The 18,598-nt window shown below is 39.5% G+C and overlaps 1 protein-coding gene across 13 annotated transcripts in view; it reads right to left on the bottom strand.

The window, feature by feature from the left end:
• Positions 1 to 18,598, bottom strand: part of KHDRBS2 (KH RNA binding domain containing, signal transduction associated 2) — a 702,022-nt gene that overhangs the window by 261,879 nt on the left and 421,545 nt on the right. For all 13 annotated transcript variants that reach the window (XR_011388994.1, XR_011388992.1, XR_011388993.1 and 10 more), the window contains exons 5-6: positions 8,104 to 8,231; positions 2,237 to 2,435 (exon numbers count right to left, since the gene is read on the bottom strand). Coding sequence is in view for 2 of the 13 variants with exons in the window: in XM_070074657.1 (XP_069930758.1) it covers positions 2,237 to 2,435; positions 8,104 to 8,231 (327 nt within the window). In the remaining 11 variants the exon portion in view is untranslated. The remainder of the gene's footprint in view (positions 1 to 2,236; positions 2,436 to 8,103; positions 8,232 to 18,598) is intronic.

Raw genomic sequence — 18,598 nt, 5'->3', positions numbered from 1 at the left:
TGCCCATCTGATTCACAAAATCTAGGTAAATGTCTATGACATTATACATACCACGTCTTACTGAACACCAATATTATTATAGGTACTTAGAAATGTTTCAGTGCTTAAAAATATTTATATCTGATCTTCAGGACAGTCTAGTGGGGCTGAACTGACCACCCCCATTACATAGAAGATAAATCCCAGCCTCAAACTATCTATAAAGTCATACAACTGGTGACACAGCTGGAATTTAAATCTTAGGATAGGCTGTCTGTTTTGAAACACTATTCCTGTCCATTCAGAAATGCTGCAGACTGTGCTGAATACCCTTCAGCAGAATCTCCAACTGAATTTTAACTTCTTGCTTTGAACTCCTCATTTCAATAAATGGTGACTCAATTTAACCCAGTTTTTAGATCAGAAATAGAAAGATCATCCTTTACCCTTGTCTCTTTCATACAACACATACCTGTCCATTCACCAAATCCAACACATCATTTTCACAGTGCACTCAGAATCTGACCTCTTTTTCCCCCCCTCCAAGCCCTCATTTTTATCAGTGGCAGAATTTTGCCATGAGTTACTAGTTTCTCTGTTTCTACTGCTGTGTTCATCCCCACCCCTATATTCCATTCTCCATGATGCAGGCAGAATAAACCTTTTAAAATAGAAGACTTGCTCTTGATTTTTTCCCCCACTGGTTAAGTTGGAATGAACGTGAAAAGTTACAATTCTGTTTTGTTGATCTTGTCCTCTTTCATAGGGCCATATTTCTCATGTAAACTTTTTGATTAATAACAATGTTCACTACAGAAACCTAAAAAATCTCTTTTGACAAAAAAAAAAAAAAAGTAGATCTGATAGTTCAAGCCTCTGTTTGAAGGACAAAAACACCATAGTAGCAATGGACATAAAGATTGTGGTGCTAAAAGGTTACTCAGAGATAAAAAATGATCCCATTATCCCTGTTTTGGAAATGTAGATGTCTCAGACAAGAGTTGGCAGAACCAGAGCTAGTCCCTCTGTTTTCTGACTCCTGGACTTGCTCACAATATTGTTATGTTTTCTGATTCTAAGATCTTAAATATCTAAGGTTTTAAATATCAATGCCTGATGCATAAAAGATACTTTAGATGAACCTCAACTATTGCAATAAAAGTAATTTTTGTGGTTAATTTTTCTTCACTTGCAGTTATTAGGCAATATTTCATAACTTCCCCCAAAATTAACACACATAAAATATTACTATATACTTCATGACACCTATGAACTGTTTTATTTTAGGATTGAAGTCTGATTATTAGACCATTCTTAAGGCATTTATATGATTTGAGTGCTCAGCTTGTGATGGTAACCCTCCTAGAAGAGTTATATTTAATGAGCATAATTCACAGAAGACATTTAGAGGAAAGAATGTTTGTAATGGTTGAATGAAACAAACAGCTAGATTGGCGATAGGCATGCTGGAGTGGTTAAAGGAAAAATGAGTTTGTTTCTTAGGATGATCTTAGATGAATCTTGGATTCAATTTTACATTTACAGTGGACTTCCTATGGCTACACAAATGAATAAGAAACTCATCTATTTAGAAGTTTCGAAATCTAGAAAGAGAAATGGTTACAAGACTGCTCTACAGTGTCACAGGTGCAATACAGATGACCTGTACTGAAAGCCAAAGAGTGGATGTACAAAATGATCAAGAGATACAGTGGACGGAGGGAGAAGGGTGCTTAGAGATATTGCGATGTTTCTGTTCATTCTAGGCTTTTTGGCATTCTTTTTGCCCATCTTCTTTCTTTCACATGATGAAAGAAAGATATGTAAGCCCAGTCACATACATGCCCTGGCATTATCTCCAAAGTTTATAATATGATCACATTACATTTATCAACTATTTCTGAGTTTTATGCTAGCCTTTTTTATGTCTCAGGATTATTCTCTGAAAACATGACAGTTCATATCATATTTATAATTATTTTCTGATTAAACATCCTCAAGAATACCTCAAGATAACTTGAATCTTAAAATGCAAGCTATTTAATTGTCATTAACAACAATGATGGTACCTGTAACATGAAAACATTTTTCAAAATGCTCTCATTTAAATGTGCTTCTTACCCTCTGTTGCAAATGACATTGGTTTTCCACAATAAATATTACCTGCTATATTCATAATATGTGACTATTTTTGAGACTTATCTTATTCACTAATCAATTTGATTCTTCCTCATAACCAATTTTATCAGGTACTTACATATTCTTCATAAGCCTCATGGGATGGAGGAGGGGGTGCCCTGTATCCTGGCACTGTTGGGGTCCCCCGGGCTCGAGGGGTAGGGACACCTCTCGCTACTGGGGGCACTGGAAGAGCTCCACGAGTTACAGTGGTCCCGCGAGGGGTGAGAACACCTCGACCAGGTGGTGGGGGAGGAGGAATGGCACCCCCACGGCCCCTAGAAGAAACAGGGTTAGAACAGATGAGAAACAAGTGATGAGACAAGAGGCTGTAACAGCTAAAGCTCCTACCTCACAGTTCCCATACAATGGGAGAAATTCAAATTTATCTCCCTCTACATGTGGGTAGTAGAGATCATTTAGTTGTAAACTGCTCTGACCTCCATATAAGCACACATTTTATAAAAACTGTGACTTAATTCTCCTGAAAATTTTGTAAAATACTTTGATACTATCTACAATATAACTAAAAAACCAAAGTAAAATAGAAATCCCACTCTGATTATATTTCATATTTTCTGAGAGGATTCAAACCGCAGAGCATGAACTCACTGGACCATCTATGAAATAGAGCAATTGTATGTCTGTGTTTCCCCCATACTGGGGGTCACTGACTGTGATGTGCAATGTTGTCATTTACAAAAAACAAAGTCTGTTTGCACGTTAATAAAATGTGGAGCTCTAATCATATGAAAGCATTCAGAGTATTACATTAGTTTAAGTTTGAGGTCATTTGAAATCACAACTCATTGTCACTAATTTTTCACCACACCTGTAAATCCTGAGCTGGTGCAGTCCCCAACATAATGTATTTTCTTATGGTAACCATAGTGCTAGTGGAATACATCAGTACTCTGCAATAAAAAGAATAGACTGAACACTCTGTACTGCAGTTCTTGACACAAAAGTAACCTGCACTAAAAGTGTAAGATCAAATGGTTGCAGCCAACTTTTATGGTATTTTGGGGCCTTTAGAAAGGTTGAGTGTTTATCTGCAATCTTTGGGCAAATGCACGGTTATTTCACTTTTTATTATGTCTGAAAGGTTGGCCTCTAGAAAGCAATGCTTTCAGCAGGAACACTAAAGCTTTGAAAAAAAAATGATGATCATTGGGATGTCAACAATCACACTGTTTGGCTGTATCCACATTAGAGGGATGCAGGTTATGCTTTTTGCTATGAATAGAAGTCAGCTGGTTCTTTCTTCTGTGTAGAAAGTGAGCTTTTAGGAGTGAAGAGGAAGAATGTTGGTAAGGCTTTTAAAATTTTTAAATAGATTATAGAGATGATGAATAGACAAACTATCAGAGAACTTGTTGTGAACCTAATATATATATATATATATATATATATATATATATATATATACATATATATAGAACACTCTTAGAATGTGGCAAGGTGAAACACAAAAGATTCAGAGCCCCAGTGCCTACTTCAAGTACAATGCAACTGAGACTACTATATTCTATGTTATCACGGTAATACAAAAACACATCTATACAAAAAGGATGTAAAGATTATTTTATCTTCTCTGAACTTCCACACATCTATTTCCTCATAACCAAAACAAACTTATGTCCAAGTTTTATATCTGCTGTACTAGTTTCCTGTTCAGTTTAGCATTTTAAGAGTCTCAAAAGTGTCCATGTGTGGATAATAAATCATACGGTCACCCTACTGCAAACCATATTCACAATGCCTGGCTATCTCACAAAGTAATCACAGATTTTTTTTCTCTAATGAGTAAAATGTAGATTTCTGAATCTGTAAATATTTCTCTTGCTCTAAAATTATATGATGCTCACATGATGTCTAGTTTCTCATTCCACTCCTTCATCAACTGACTCCCAGACACATCCCTCAGCAACCTGTTTCCCAGACCAAACTCTACCTCCCTTTTGCTATGCCCTTTCCTGTGCACATTAACCCATTGCTCTCTCCTCCAATTCAACTCAAAACTCACACCATCTACTTCAGAATACTGCCCTTGGCTAAATCCACAGACAGTAGCCTTATATTTTTTTGATTCTTCAAAGAACAGTTTCCATGTTTAATCCTTTATCTCTTGCTCATTCTAACTGCAATAAATCTGGTTCTTATTTTCACCACTCTGTTGAAAGTACACGGACAGAGATCACCAGTAGCCTACCAATAGCAAATCTCATTGGACTCTTTTACAGTCCCCATGGCCTGCTCCTCCCTATTATAATTAAGAGAGTGGACTATTATCTGGAGAACGTTTCTCTCGACTTTAACAACTCTGCTTTTCTCCTCTTTCCATTTTCTTATTCCTCAGCCTCCCTTACTGGCTTCTGTTTTTGGGCCCTCCTTGGAAAATGGGTGTCCCAGTCTCCTTCGTGGCTGTGTCTTGCAGTCCATAACTTGAGTAATGACTGTGATCTCTTTCCTTCCTAACAAAATGCTGTATCCTGGTTTATGTCACTTATATCAGGAGTTCCCTAATTTGCCTCCCTACTAGATTACTTGAGGATATTTAAAAATCCAAAATTCCAGGTCACACATCAGGTTAATTTAAATCATCATCTCAGGAGACAGGAACCACAATGAGTTCAGTGAATGAGCTACTTTGAGAACTGCTGCCTTATATGCATCACCTAATTTAAACATACTGACTAGCTTGACGTTTACGCAATTCTCAGCTATTTTAGTTTTTGAGAAATCAGGGCACAGAGAGTACAAGTCACCTCCCTTATATTACATCAGTAACTCATAAAGCTATAATTAATAATAGGAACAATTATAGACTTCACTAAACTTGATACTTTACCTAGTCATAGTTGATGATACCAGCAACTTCTTTTCAGACTAGCCCCAGAGAGTTACCCTTGTCTGGGCTATCCTTCTTTTCCAACATCCAATTTGCATTACATTTTAATCCATATTCTGGCTTTATATCTCTATTCTCCAAATTCTATATATTTCTGTCTTAGACAATGGATTTGTTTTCTCATTGACTCCCCTGCCATGAGTCAATCTCTCCCTCTCTATCTCATCTCTGTCTCCTTCCCTCCATGTGTATCTGTTAGTCTCTCTACAGATCACTATCTCTTCTCCATAAGCCACAGTTGATTATTGAGCAGTCTTTCTTTGAAACACACATGATTACTCCCCTATTTTACAAATTGAATTGGCTCTTGTATTAGTTGAAACTGTAGTAAACAAAAACCTTCAAAATCCGCTGCTAATGCTTCATTTTAAACTATTGGCTCAGATTACAATATGTACCAATGATGTGTATTAGAGACATCATATGTTTTCATTCTTCAACTTTGTAAAATAAATTATTGTTATAGCATGTAAATTCAATGCTGGGTTCTCTGGTATGTACTACTACTGGAAACTAGCTATAGATATGTTTATTGAGGTATAAATTCCTTTAATTAAAATATATTTTAGCAAGCTATTATGACTTTTAAAATATTCTAGGCACAATCATTTTAATGTAAGCATAGCTGAATAACTTAAAGTAATAATTTCAAAAATATATACAAACTAGTATCCATTAGTTCATATCTTACAAAGCTTTCTGATCAGTATGGTTTTCTGTTTCGTGAAGTTATCTCCCTATTCATTTTTAATTGAAGTTACATTTGATTGTGTGTTTGAGATAAAAGATAACAAAGTTATGTTTTTTTCTATTTATTTTCATCAATTTTAATTCCATTAATGATATCAATACAGCTTTGGAAGTGAAGTCTAATTTTTAATGTTAATTTTCTTTTTAAGTATGCTCTGACAGCTCTGTATGATATACAGGATATTAAAAAGCAAAATATTTCAAGTAATTTCTCTTCTAAGAAGATAATTTAAAAATCTAGGCCATAATGCACTATTACTTATGCAATTATTAAACTGTTAAAACTTTAGAATAGGATCAGGTATTTGGAAGTTTAGAAGCCATGTCCCACATTTGAGTCTCTTGGTTTGATATCCAGTTCCAGCTTCTTACTCCAGTTTCGTGCAAATACAGACTGGGAGGCAGTGGCGATGGCTTGTGACTGGGTTTCTGCTACCCATACGGGTAAACTGGATTGAATTCCCAGCTTTCAGCTTCAGCCTGACCTAGTCCCCCACCATGCAGGAATGCAGCTAGGAACCAGCAAGCAGGAGTTCTCACTTTGTCTATGGCTCTTAATTTTTTTTTTAATTTAAAATAAAACGTTATTGAAATTAAAGTCATATATGTCCAAATGCAATTTACATGAGGAACATCAACAAACCAACATCTATTAATATGATTTTATAATATCAAAAAGAGAAAAATGCATTAAAAATAATCTCAGTTTCGGGGAATACTGCATAGTAGAAACTTGTGCTCTCTTTAAGGCAAACATATTCTTAGGTTACACCATGTAAAACTACTAATATGGGTATTTTTGGAACTAAGAAAATAGAATTTCGTATCATTTAATCCATGTATATAAATCCCTTCAAGATCACCTGCAGTAACGTCACTTCACAGCCTTTATCTGGGCATTTACAAATCTTAAATTTTAAAATCTTAAATTTTAATGTGAAGCTTTTTGAGGTATTTGTAGGACTTATCCAAAATTATTTATTTATTTGAAAGGCAGAAACAGAGGAGAGAGATTTCTCATCTACTGGTTCCCTCCCCAAATGCTCCCCAGTAGCTAGTTCTGGGCCTGGCCAAAGCCAGGAGCCAGGAGCTCAATCCAAGTCTCCTAGAGGAGAGAGAACTGGAAAGGAACACAATTCCTTAAGCCATCACTGCTGTCTCCCAGAGCGTGTATTAGCAGGATGCTGGAATTGGGGCCAAACTGGGAATCAAAATCAAGCTCTCCAGGATGGGATATGGCTATTCCAGGGAGTATCTTCACTGCTGTACCAAATGGCTGCCCCATTTGCAACTTAAATGTTAAAAAGTGATATTTTGACAGTCATGGTTGAAAACATTCTGAGTATGATTTTAGAAACAAATTGATTCTGCAAAATATCCTTGCATCTTTTCAGATAATTTTTATATTGTGAAGAAATGTTCTAGATCTGTGTTTCAGAGATTTAAAGGTCAACTACAATGCACTGAAGACTGACTCACAGTGTGTGTGTGAAGGCTGTGAGGATTTTTTTACTTCACTTCTCTGCAAACTGATGCTATCTGCTGATAGCTGAACAAATTCAGAATTCAAAATATAAATTCTAACAGAGAAAGATACCAATTTCTTTGCAATGTGAAAAAAAATCAAGTAAAATCTTCTGTGACCACCACAGACTTGCAAAATCAGATCAATCTGAACTTTAAATACCCTTTCACCAGCTATGAAGAGGTGTGCTTCTGGCATATATATTATCTATCTATGTCCAGATTTCTCTCTTTCTCTCTCTTCCCCTACCCCCAAACCCACTTTCAACATGGCAAGACTATATCAATTCAAGGACCATTTTAGACACAGGCAAAATCTATTGTTTTGCTTTCATGCAAGATCATCCATGTTCAAAGAAGCACGTGGTTTTATTATCTGTCTGCTTTAATCCTGGGAACAGACCAAGAAAAGAGGAAGCCTCAGGAATTCTGCCTCATTTTCTAAATGTAGTTGTGAAGAGCTCAAACAGTGAATTCTGAAGTCAGAAGGTCAGCATGACCTTAGGTAACTTTTCTGTACCTTAATTTCTCATCTATAAATAGTAGATATCTCGTAGAATGGAGGGTTTGATGAGTGAATATACATGACCTTCTTACAGTGGTATATGTAAGCTTTCATCATTTATATTTTGTTGCAGTAGTGGTAGTTGTAACTGATGCTATTTATTACCTCTATACCTATAATCATGCTATAGATCAAGATTGCAAAGGCCTGCCATCATCCTTTACTGCTAATTTATTTAAAGTAAAAACAAATATACCTTGAGGGAGTCGTGGAAGCTATTCTGATTCCTCTGCCTCTAATACCTCTCCCACGACCAGAGTCCTCAGAGCCATTTAAGTAAGATAATTCACGTAGTTGTTCCTGACGAATTTCATCATTGTAGTCCTAGAAGTAAAGAAAAAAAAATCATTTAAAATGGGACCCAGAGTGAAAAAACAAACCAAATAAGTTAAGATAAAGCATACATACTTTAAATTAATATTTTAAAGTTTATTTGATTTATGTCAAATGTAGAGGAGATGAGAGAAAGAGAGAGGGACCGTTCATCTGTTTTTTACTCTCTAAATGTCCGCAATAGCCGTGGCTGGGCCAGGCCAAAGCCAGGAGCCAGGAATACCATCTGGGTCTCCTATTTGGTTGGCAAGGACCAAAGCACTTGATCCATCATCTGCTGCCTCCCAGGTTGCCTGTTAGCAGGAAGCAGGATAAGAAGCAGAGGTGGGACTCAATCATAGGCACTCCAATGTGGGATGTGGGCATCTCAAGCAATGGCTTAGCATACTGTGCCAAATTGCCTGCCCCTACATTCCTACTTATCTATAGAGAAAGTGAAGTTGTTTCTTTCATCAAGGATGTATTCAGTATTAGATTGGCTGAGATGTCACTTGATGCATTAGCTAGAAAAGGGAAGATAGTGAAATACAAGAATTAAGAATGTGCCAAGGTTATAATTGTTAACATGAATATTACTGAAAAAAAAAACTTCACAGGGATGAATGTATGTAGATTATGAATGACTGCACGCTGTTCAAATAGCTCCAGATGTATCAACTAAAAAGAAGCAATCCTAAACTCTGGGATATAGCTTAAGCATGTATTAAAATCCTAAAGACATGCACCAATGTGGCCCAGCTTCAGAAAACTGGGGCGATGTGCAATCCAACCTCATGTGCACCATGAAAACAAGGAGTTTTATTTGTGCTATAGTTTTGGGCTTTTGAAAGTGAGAACCACAATAAAAGGAAAATTTCACAATACCATTGAGAGATTAAGTCAAAAGGAAAGAGACTGTCTTTATTTCTCAGTGTGGAAATGTATTAATCAATACAAGAGGACCGAAGAATGGATTTGAGTCATTAAAGATGAAACTGTCTGATCTGATGCTGTGGTGCATGGGTTAAGCGGCCTTCTGTGACCCTGGCACACCATATAAGAAATCCACTTTGAGTCCTGGTTCCTTTACTTTTGATGCAGCTTCCTGCTAATGCACCTGAGAAGGTACTGGAAGATGACCCAAATACTTGGGTTCCTGCCACCTTTGAGGGAGATCTGGATGGAGTTTCTGGCTCCTGGCTGTGACCTGGTCAAGGCCTGGCTGTTGCAGCTTTTTGAAGAGTGAAAGAGTAGACTGAATCTTTCTCTTTCCATCTATTCCTGTCCCTCTGTCATTCTACCTTCCAAACAAATAATAGGTAAATCTTTTGATAAAACATGAAACTAGCTTCAAAAAACAAGTGTATTATTTGTTCCTCAAAGAAGGATCTACTTTTCTTTGAAGGTAGGAGAGAACTTCCACTTTGCGTATGGCCCTGTGTAAACACTGACAGAGATCAGGGACTCAAAAGGCTTCCATAGCTGTAGCAGCTCATGTCAAGAGCCTCAGGTGATCACTGATGTCACAAATAAGAGTGTTAATTGTTAAATTAACAACTAGAATCACTGTGCACTTACTCCCCATAGAGGACCTCTGTCCATAATAAGTTGCACTATGAGAATTAACTGTAAAACTTGTTCTCAAACAGTTCTTTATACTTTGTGTGTGTGTGTGTGGGGGGGTGCAAATTGTTGATATCTTTACTTAGAATAGAGTTGGTCTTCAGTATATAAAGTTAATTAAAAATGAATCTTAATGAAAAATGGGATGGGAGAGGGAGGAGGAGGTGGGATAGGAGTGGGGATGGGAGAGTGGGTATGGAGGGGAAAAAACACTATATTCCTAAAGTTTCACTTATGAAATTTGTATTCATTAAATAAAAGGTTTCTTAAAAAAATGCCACACATACATACCCAACCACACCAACACATACTCCAAAACACACACTGTTAGGCACAAGCACATGCATACACATGCTAGCACACTACAAATACCACACATTAATACACATATGTGTACTAACACATGAATACATCACTACATATTCACCACATACAATACACACTAACATAGTGCACACTCCACACACCAGGCACACTAGCATCTCTCTCTCACACACACACACATACCTACACACCTGGCCGAACAGTACAAAATTGAATCGTTGACTATTTGTGACAAATGAAAAATCTTATTTAATTTTTTCCCTGAACATATATTTAGTTAAAATCAATTCAGTGGATGTCCTCATGTTGAAGATGGGTCTAGGAATTGAGGCTTGAAATGTTTGTAGAGGATAGGCAACATGAATGATGTCTGAGGCCTGCCTATAGGTCTAAAGTCAAATGTATCATCTACACAGCATGAAGCCCACTTACTTGTGCACATGTGTGTTATAGTAATACAAAATCAAGGCTATTTGTAGTCACCTGCACACAGCGTGCAAGGACTCTAATGCATAGCTTTACCTCATGCTCCAGAAACTTCCTGGCTTACAACTGAAAGTGCCAGTTGCTGCACAGCATTTATTTTCTTATTTTTAACATGTTGTGTTCATGTTTATCCTCTTCAGCACAGGATTATAGTGATAATAGGCTCAGCACAGTTAGCTGACAGAAGAGCCTTACAGTAGAAAATTACAGTTTCTAACAAATCATATATTATTCAATTTCTACCCCCTAATTTTCACATTCAAACACCAACTAAACTAAAGGAAAAACACATTTTTAATTTTATTATGATCAGGGAAGGGGGTGAATTGCTACTCTTCAGGAAATTGACTAGCCACCACTAAAATGAAGCAAACATTAATCCCATAGTTTTCTAGTGCATTAGAACCAATTTTAAAGAACATTTTTGTGGCTTCTCTAGGAAAAGCCTTGGTCATTCAGGATCCTTATGAATTACAGAAAAGATCTATCATCATTTGTTGGCACCTAGAAAGTTGAGATCAAAATTAACAAACTGCAGATGAATTCAACATATGTCAAAGTATACCTTAGAGAATAAATTTTCATGCCAAAATTAGAAAGCATAAGAATGCAGATGTGGTCTTATTTACAGCATAATCATAAAGAACATAAAGGAAGAGATGGAGGAACAAGGTGAGGAAGAGGAGGAAGCAACATATTATAAATCATACAGCAAAACAGAATAATTCCCCATTTCTTCAGGGCTCCCTGTATCCATACCTTAGATAGTTCCCACCAACTAGCCTGACTCTGGAATTTGCCATATGATTTATCTTAGCTAACATGACAATAAAAATGAGACAATCAGAGACTAAAATTGCTTACATATTGAAGTTTGGCCGTTCTTGTGATTGGAAACCCTTATGCCACCAGGTAAAGAAGCCCATGCTCTCTTTCTGGAGGTTGAGATATCATATGCAGAGAGACTTTAACCATCCTTGCCCTCCCATTCAAGTGTCCAGACACATGAGTAAGACCTGTCCTCAGCCATCCAGTCCTAGTCATGCTGATGGAGACCAGAAAAGCAACTAGCCAACACCAAGAAGAAAACAATAACAAATTAACACTTTAACCTTTAAGTGTTGTGATGGCTTGTTTTGTGAAAAAGCTATCAAATGCAGAAAGGACTGGCTGTCAGCATAGAACATGAAACACATACTTCCATAGTCTCTTGCTAACACCGTCCAGAGGAATAGTTCATGGGCCTGGATATGATCTTTGTGTTTCTTGGGCCAACTGTACACTTCATTGGGGATTAATGTATCTTAAAGTCATAGGCTGGTACCATTATAATTAGAATTGTCCACTTAAATCTCTTTGCACATAGTTTGTGCTCAGCAATCCCACTGCAGAGGAATGCAGCTCCTAGACAGAAATTTGCTAACATGGAGGAAACCTGATAATTTTATTAATACGAATATTTGACAATGTAGGTTAAGCTAATTTTTAGTGTAGGTAAAAATAAGCATTATTATTCCATAATTGAGTTTCTTATGAGCTTAGCCAGAGACATTGTTCCAGGAAATAAATCATCATTGAGGACTGTGTTAATCAAGACAATGCAGACCAATAACAAAGGTATCTCTGGCCAATTTTTTGCAGCACTTCACTTAAAAAGAAAACATGAAAGGCTCATGGAGTTAGGCAAATGCAATTCTATATTTGATCATAGGTTTAAACAGTTTAGTTGGCAGAGAGAGTGGCCACAAGGAAAAGCCCGTGTCTATATGTGTAGAGTGGACAGACAGATCATGAGCAATCACAAGTACTTTGAGTGCTCTAGTAGGAAGCCATTTGAATTTTAGCTTTATTTATCCTATAATGTGTGAAAATTTTCTTTTGCTATTCAAATCAGGCTTTAGAATTTATCATTTGAAATAAGATATTCACAATATTTTTATAAATTCTTTTGCCCAAGGTGAGACAAGTTTATCCTATGAAACAATTTCCATGAAATTCATGAGTACTCTTTCCCCCCTCCTTGACAAGGCCCTCCCACTGTGATGGCATATGGTATAAACAGCACACACAAAAGCTCAGAGCAGGCAGATGTTTGGATATTCCTAGAGAGGACTCATGCTCACCGTCCAGATATTTAATGTATATGCATAATTTCTGAGTTATATACACACATGTCCATCTGTTGTGATGGCATTTTGCCAAAATACAAATTGGGAAAATTATTTCACTTGAATTTAAATGCCAGGTAATGACAGGTATAGATAGGCTACCTGGGAGTAGAGTGAGGGGCCATTTTCCTGTCAAATTCCCTCCTCTGAGGCTATTATGGGCACTAGTGGTATACAGTTAAAAATGTGATTACAACCACTGGTAACATGAGAAGATATACTGGGCTCTGTCAATGCCAAGGCCATTAAACAACATTGGAGGAAATGAAATGTGGTCTGTAACTCTTCTGGGCCCTGACAAGGAGATCTAGGATTTTCTGAGCTCCTGTAGTTAGGTTATGATCCTATAACCAGAGTAATAAACAAGGAAGTGTGGGAGGTCTTAATTCATGTGCCAGTATTAGACCTAAATCTGAGTTGGAATGGGTAAGAAACTATTTCAGAAACAACCAGTGCTGTGGTGGACATTATTTAGCAAAATACTCAGGCTATTAGCTAACATCTCTGAGCCAACACAGGGTGAGTTTTAATCATCCCAGGCTTGGGAAAAGAAAAGCTCATTAACAAAATGTAGTCAAAGAACAGTCAATTAAGATTTATTAAGAATCTGCTTGGTGCATGACTCTGCATAAGGTTTACATAAAGGCTTTATAAAACTTATTCATCAAAGGCGATTGAATATCACAAAGTCAAAACATTGTGGACTTTGCATCTTAAACTAATAGTGATGATAATTTTTCTTCCTGAAGACTTTTTCTCTTTTTCCCATTATTAAAGTTGTACTCCTCACTATGGAAAAGTTATCACAGAATAAGATAACACTTATAAAGATTTTATGTAGGTATTTTTGAGGATTATTGGAAAGGCTTATTTTCTATGCTAGTTTATTGTACTTTTTTAAACAGTGACCATTGATATCTGAGGTCTAAGAGCCAAGACCTTTGAATGAACCACAAAGACGGAAGTACTTGGTGTTATGCTTTCATTTATTAGTCACTACTTCAATGTAGATTTACAGTAGTAGATAAAAATTTTGGTAACACCAAATGACAGATTTCAGCCATTATTCTAAGAAACAAACTTCATTTGTCTAAGTAAAGCCAAAATCACAATATTTCTTCTATCAAATTTTCTTGGCAAATTATCATACACATGAGAGAAAAGCTTTCACTTTTTTTTACTTTACATCAAAATAGGCACTAATTTAACATTTTGACAAATTATCTCCTGCAATTTACAAGTATATAGAATGAACCGTTGGCGAATAAAGAATGAATGGTTATTGGTTTACTTATTCAATGGATCCAAATTTTTCCTCACCAATAAATCATCTTGATAAGGATAAACTGAGTGAAGAATGTGAAAATTCTCTGCCTGCAAAGGGTTAAAAGGATATGGCTCAGGCAGGTGCTTTTGTATCAATATTCTTGCAACTTCCGGCCTTCCTCTGTACATGGGAATTTTATATCAGTATTCAAGAAGCTGATGCATCTACCCAGCCAGATATTTTTTAAATGCCAAAATTATTTTGCTACAATAAACCATATTTTATTGACTCAATGCATTTCAGAGCAACAAGTAAATGGTAGGTGCTGTGAACAATGTGGAGAAGTCCTATTCCGTGGTGCTGAAGTGCATGTAGTTGACTATTTTCCCACACTTGTTCGTGAAATGTAACTGCCAGCAATCCCTGAAGAAGCAAGGTTTGAATGCAGCACCTAGGCAAGTGTAAACATCTCCTCAATACTCCGAATCTGGGCATGCTTAAATTGCCTTTGATCTTTTTACTGGCCTTATGCCCAATAGTAGACTAATGTTTTCAGTGTTTGCTACTTTTTGTGCCTTATTTGTAAATGCTGATTTTACATTTCTGTCTTAGAAACAGAGGCATTTCAGTACATCCTAATGAGAAAACCTCTTCCTGAAGTTCTCATTTTTCCATGAATCAAAATATCATTGTTTTATCCAGAAAGACAATAAACTACTTAGCCATGGTAACATTTTTAAGCTCTTTGGAAAATATAAAATATTTGGAGAATATAAAATATTTCTATACTTGTCTTTTTAAAGTTATCTTTTTATTTTATTTTATTTGGCCTGTGGCTTCTCATTCTCTCCAAATTTAATCTTAAAAATCTCTTTGGTCTGGTGGGTAAGACACCAGTGAGAATACCCACATCCCAAACTATAATGCCTGAATTCTATACATGGCTACTGCACCTGTTTCCAGCTTCGAGTTAATGTACATCCTGGAAGGCAGTGGTAATGGCCGCTGCTACCCACTTGGACTGAATTTCAAACTCCCTGCTGGGCTGCCATCTCTCACTGCCATCGTAGGCATTAGAGGAGTCATTCAGCAATGAGAGATCTCTTTCTATCTGTATTTCATTCTCTGTTCATCAAATAAGTAAATAAATACATTTTAAATAATTTTGCATGGGGGCTGGTGCTGTAGCATAGTGGTAAAGCTGTGGCCTTCAGTGCCTGTCGCTCCCTGTCTTCGTGGAGGAACGACACAGGACCCTGCGCTGTTCTTTCGTCTACTCGGCCCTCCCCGGGTTTGCTTCTGGTTCTTCCCGGGTTGGCTACTATCCCTTCCACCTCCGTGGAAGGGCAGTTCCCCCTGGCCACATTCCCCACTTCCGCAGGGGAGCGGCACACTGCCGGCCGGCTCTCTGGGGGCTGCACAGGTGTTCCCCTTAGATGTTCCCCTTAGATGTTCCTAGTGCATGCCGTCTCTCTCCTCCTTTATAGTCCTCTTCCACCAATCCCAACTCTGCTACCCACACGCCGAGTACGCTGCTCTCCTCCAATCAGGAGCAGGTCCCACAGTTTATTGGTTGAACTGGAGGCAGCTGTGTAGAAGCTGTTTCCCTTCTCAGCGCCATATTGTGGGAAAGCAGATGCATAGAATAAGTCTTAATTCCAGTAACTTAGTCTAGTCCGAGTTGCTCACAGTTGCTCCCCACAGATCCCCCTTTCTTTTTATTTTTTGGCGTTGATACGCGCCTGTCTTCGGTGTCCCGCGGCACACCCTCTGCTCTACTTGCTAGAGTTGCCACAGGTTCCTACAAGTCCTATCAATCAGGCAAACCGAATCCGGGTCCTCTCTTCGCCATGTTGTGAGGAGGTTTTTAGGCGCTGATGCGTGCCTGTGTTCGGTGCCCTGCAGCGCATGCTCTGCTCAGCCTGCAGGGGCTTACAAGCCCTAACAATCAGGCAAACCGAATCCAAGCCTTCTCATTGCCGTATTGTGGGGGAGACCTTACTGATGTTAATTCGTGCCTGTCTTCGGTGACCTGCGGCGCATAAGCTGCTAGCCGCCTGCAGGTGCTCATCGCCTCACTTAATCAGGCAGACCGAATCCAAGCTCTCACATTGCAGTGTTGTAGGGAGGCCTTTCTATTTCTCTATTTCTCTATCTCCGGGCATTCCTATTTCTCCCATTTTACTTCTATCTACCAGCATTCCTATTTCTGTCATTTTACTTCTAAACTTCTGTTTCTCTTATCCCTGCGGCTTCCCGGCGGCGCTCGCCCCGAGGCTGCTTCACGGCTCTGCATGGCTTCCCGGCGCCTCGCCCCGCCGGCGGGTTCCCGGCTCTGCGCGCACGCTCCGCGGTCTCCACGCACTTCGTGCCCGCACCACGGTCTCGCGCCAGCCCCGCGTTCCCTATCTATTCACGCCCCGTGCTCTCTCTGCACGCGGCGGCTTCCGCGAATGTTTCCGCCACCACCAGCATTCAGTCCAAGTTCCCCGGACTAACCTGGCGAATTTCAACCTGGCGGCCCACGTCTCTGCTTCTGGTTCCAGATCTTCACCTCTTCCTCCCCGGGCTGACTTGAAGAATTCCAAGATGGCTTCCGTCTCCGCCTTGGCCTGCACTCGCGGCTTCATCCTCCCTAACATTTTTCTCTACCCGGTATGTTTCCCTAAGTTTTCTTCCAACAGTATTCCTCCCTCATTTCTCCTGGCCTCTCCCCACAGTCCGTATCCAAGTCTAAGTTTCTTATAGGTTTCACTTTCACTTTCAACCTGCAGTCCGTATCTGAGTCTAAGTTTCTTCTTGCTTTCACTTTAAATCCTAACTTCTTTCCCACAGTCCGTATCCGAGTCTATGCCTAGGCTTTCAATAGCTTCTTCTGGCACCTTTTTCATCCGGCTTTTCCCTAGGCTCTTCGCTAGTCTCTCTCTCCAGTAATTTCCACTTCTTGCCGTTTCTTCCCTCCTAGGTTTCCTATCCGTCCTAAGTTTCCTATCCGAGTCACGGCACCATTATGTCGCTCCCCCTCTTCACGGAGGAACGACACTAAACCCTGCCTAGGCTTCATATCCGAGTCACGGCACCATTATGTCGCTCCCCCTCTTCGTGGAGGAACGACACTAAACCCTGCCTAGGCTTCATATCCGAGTCACGGCACCATTATGTCGCTCCCCCTCTTCATGGAGGAACGACACTAAGCCCTGCCTAGGCTTCATATCCGAGTCACGGCACCATTATGTCGCTCCCCCTCTTCGCGGAGGAGCAACACAGGACCCTGCGCTGTTCTTTCGTCTGCTCGGCCCTCCCCGGGTTTGCTGCTGGTTCTTCCCGGGTTGGCTACTATCCCTTCCACCTCCGTGGAAGGGCAGTTCCCCCTGGCCACATTCCCCACTTCCGCAGGGGAGCGGCACACTGCCGGCCGGCTCTCTGGGGGCTGCACAGGTGTTCCCCTTAGATGTTCCCCTTAGATGTTCCTAGTGCATGCCGTCTCTCTCCTCCTTTATAGTCCTCTTCCACCAATCCCAACTCTGCTACCCACACACTGAGTACGCTGCTCTCCTCCAATCAGGAGCAGGTCCCACAGTTTATTGGTTGAACTGGAGGCAGCTGTGTAGAAGCTGTTTCCCTTCTCAGCGCCATATTGTGGGAGAGCAGATGCATAGAATAAGTCTTAATTCCAGTAACTTAGTCTAGTCCGAGTTGCTCACAGTTGCTCCCCACAAGTGCCTACATCCCATATGGGCACTAGTTCTAGTCCTGGCTGTTCCACTTCTGATCCAGCTCTGTGCTAATGTGCCAGTGAAAGCAGCAGATGACCCAAGTCCTTGGGCCCATGCACCCAAGTGGGAGACCTGAAAGAAACTCCTGGCTCCTGGTTTCCCACTGGCCCACCTCTGGCTGATTTTGGTCATTTGGGGAGTGAATCAGTGGATGGAAGACCTCTCTCTCTCTCTCTCTCTCTGCCTCTGCCTCTGCCTCTCTCTAACTCTGCCTTCCAAATAAACAAATCTTTTAAAAAATTTCATTGTGCTATTTCTGAACATTTAGACCTATTAGAATAGAGCAATCCTTAAAAACAATTACAATGGGGGGCCAGCACTGTGGAATAATGGGTTAAAGCCCTGGCCTGAGGCTTGGGCATCCCATATGGGATCTGGTTCTAGTCCTGGCTGCTCTTCTTTGATCCAGCTCTCTGCTATTGCCTGGGATAGCAGTAGAAGGTGGCCCAAGTCCTCAGGCCCCTTCACCCACGTGGGAGACTCAGAAGAAGCTCCTGGCTCCTGGCTTCAGATTTGCCCAGTTCCGGCCATTGTGGCCATCTGGGGAGTGAACCAACGGATGGAAGACCTCTCTCTATCTCTTTCCCTCTTCCTCTCCCTCTCCCTCTCTCTGTAACTCTTTCAAATAAATAAAAATAAATCTTAAAAAAAAACAATTACAATGGAAAAGGTGAATCTAGCACAGCAAATGAGCAAAGACCAGCAGGAGCAATAGTGAAAAATGCTAAGGGAAGA

This window comes from Oryctolagus cuniculus, chromosome 5 (genome assembly GCF_964237555.1).
Source record: "Oryctolagus cuniculus chromosome 5, mOryCun1.1, whole genome shotgun sequence".
Lineage (NCBI taxonomy): Eukaryota > Metazoa > Chordata > Mammalia > Lagomorpha > Leporidae > Oryctolagus > Oryctolagus cuniculus.
This window is presented reverse-complemented; position numbering and strand designations above follow the sequence as displayed.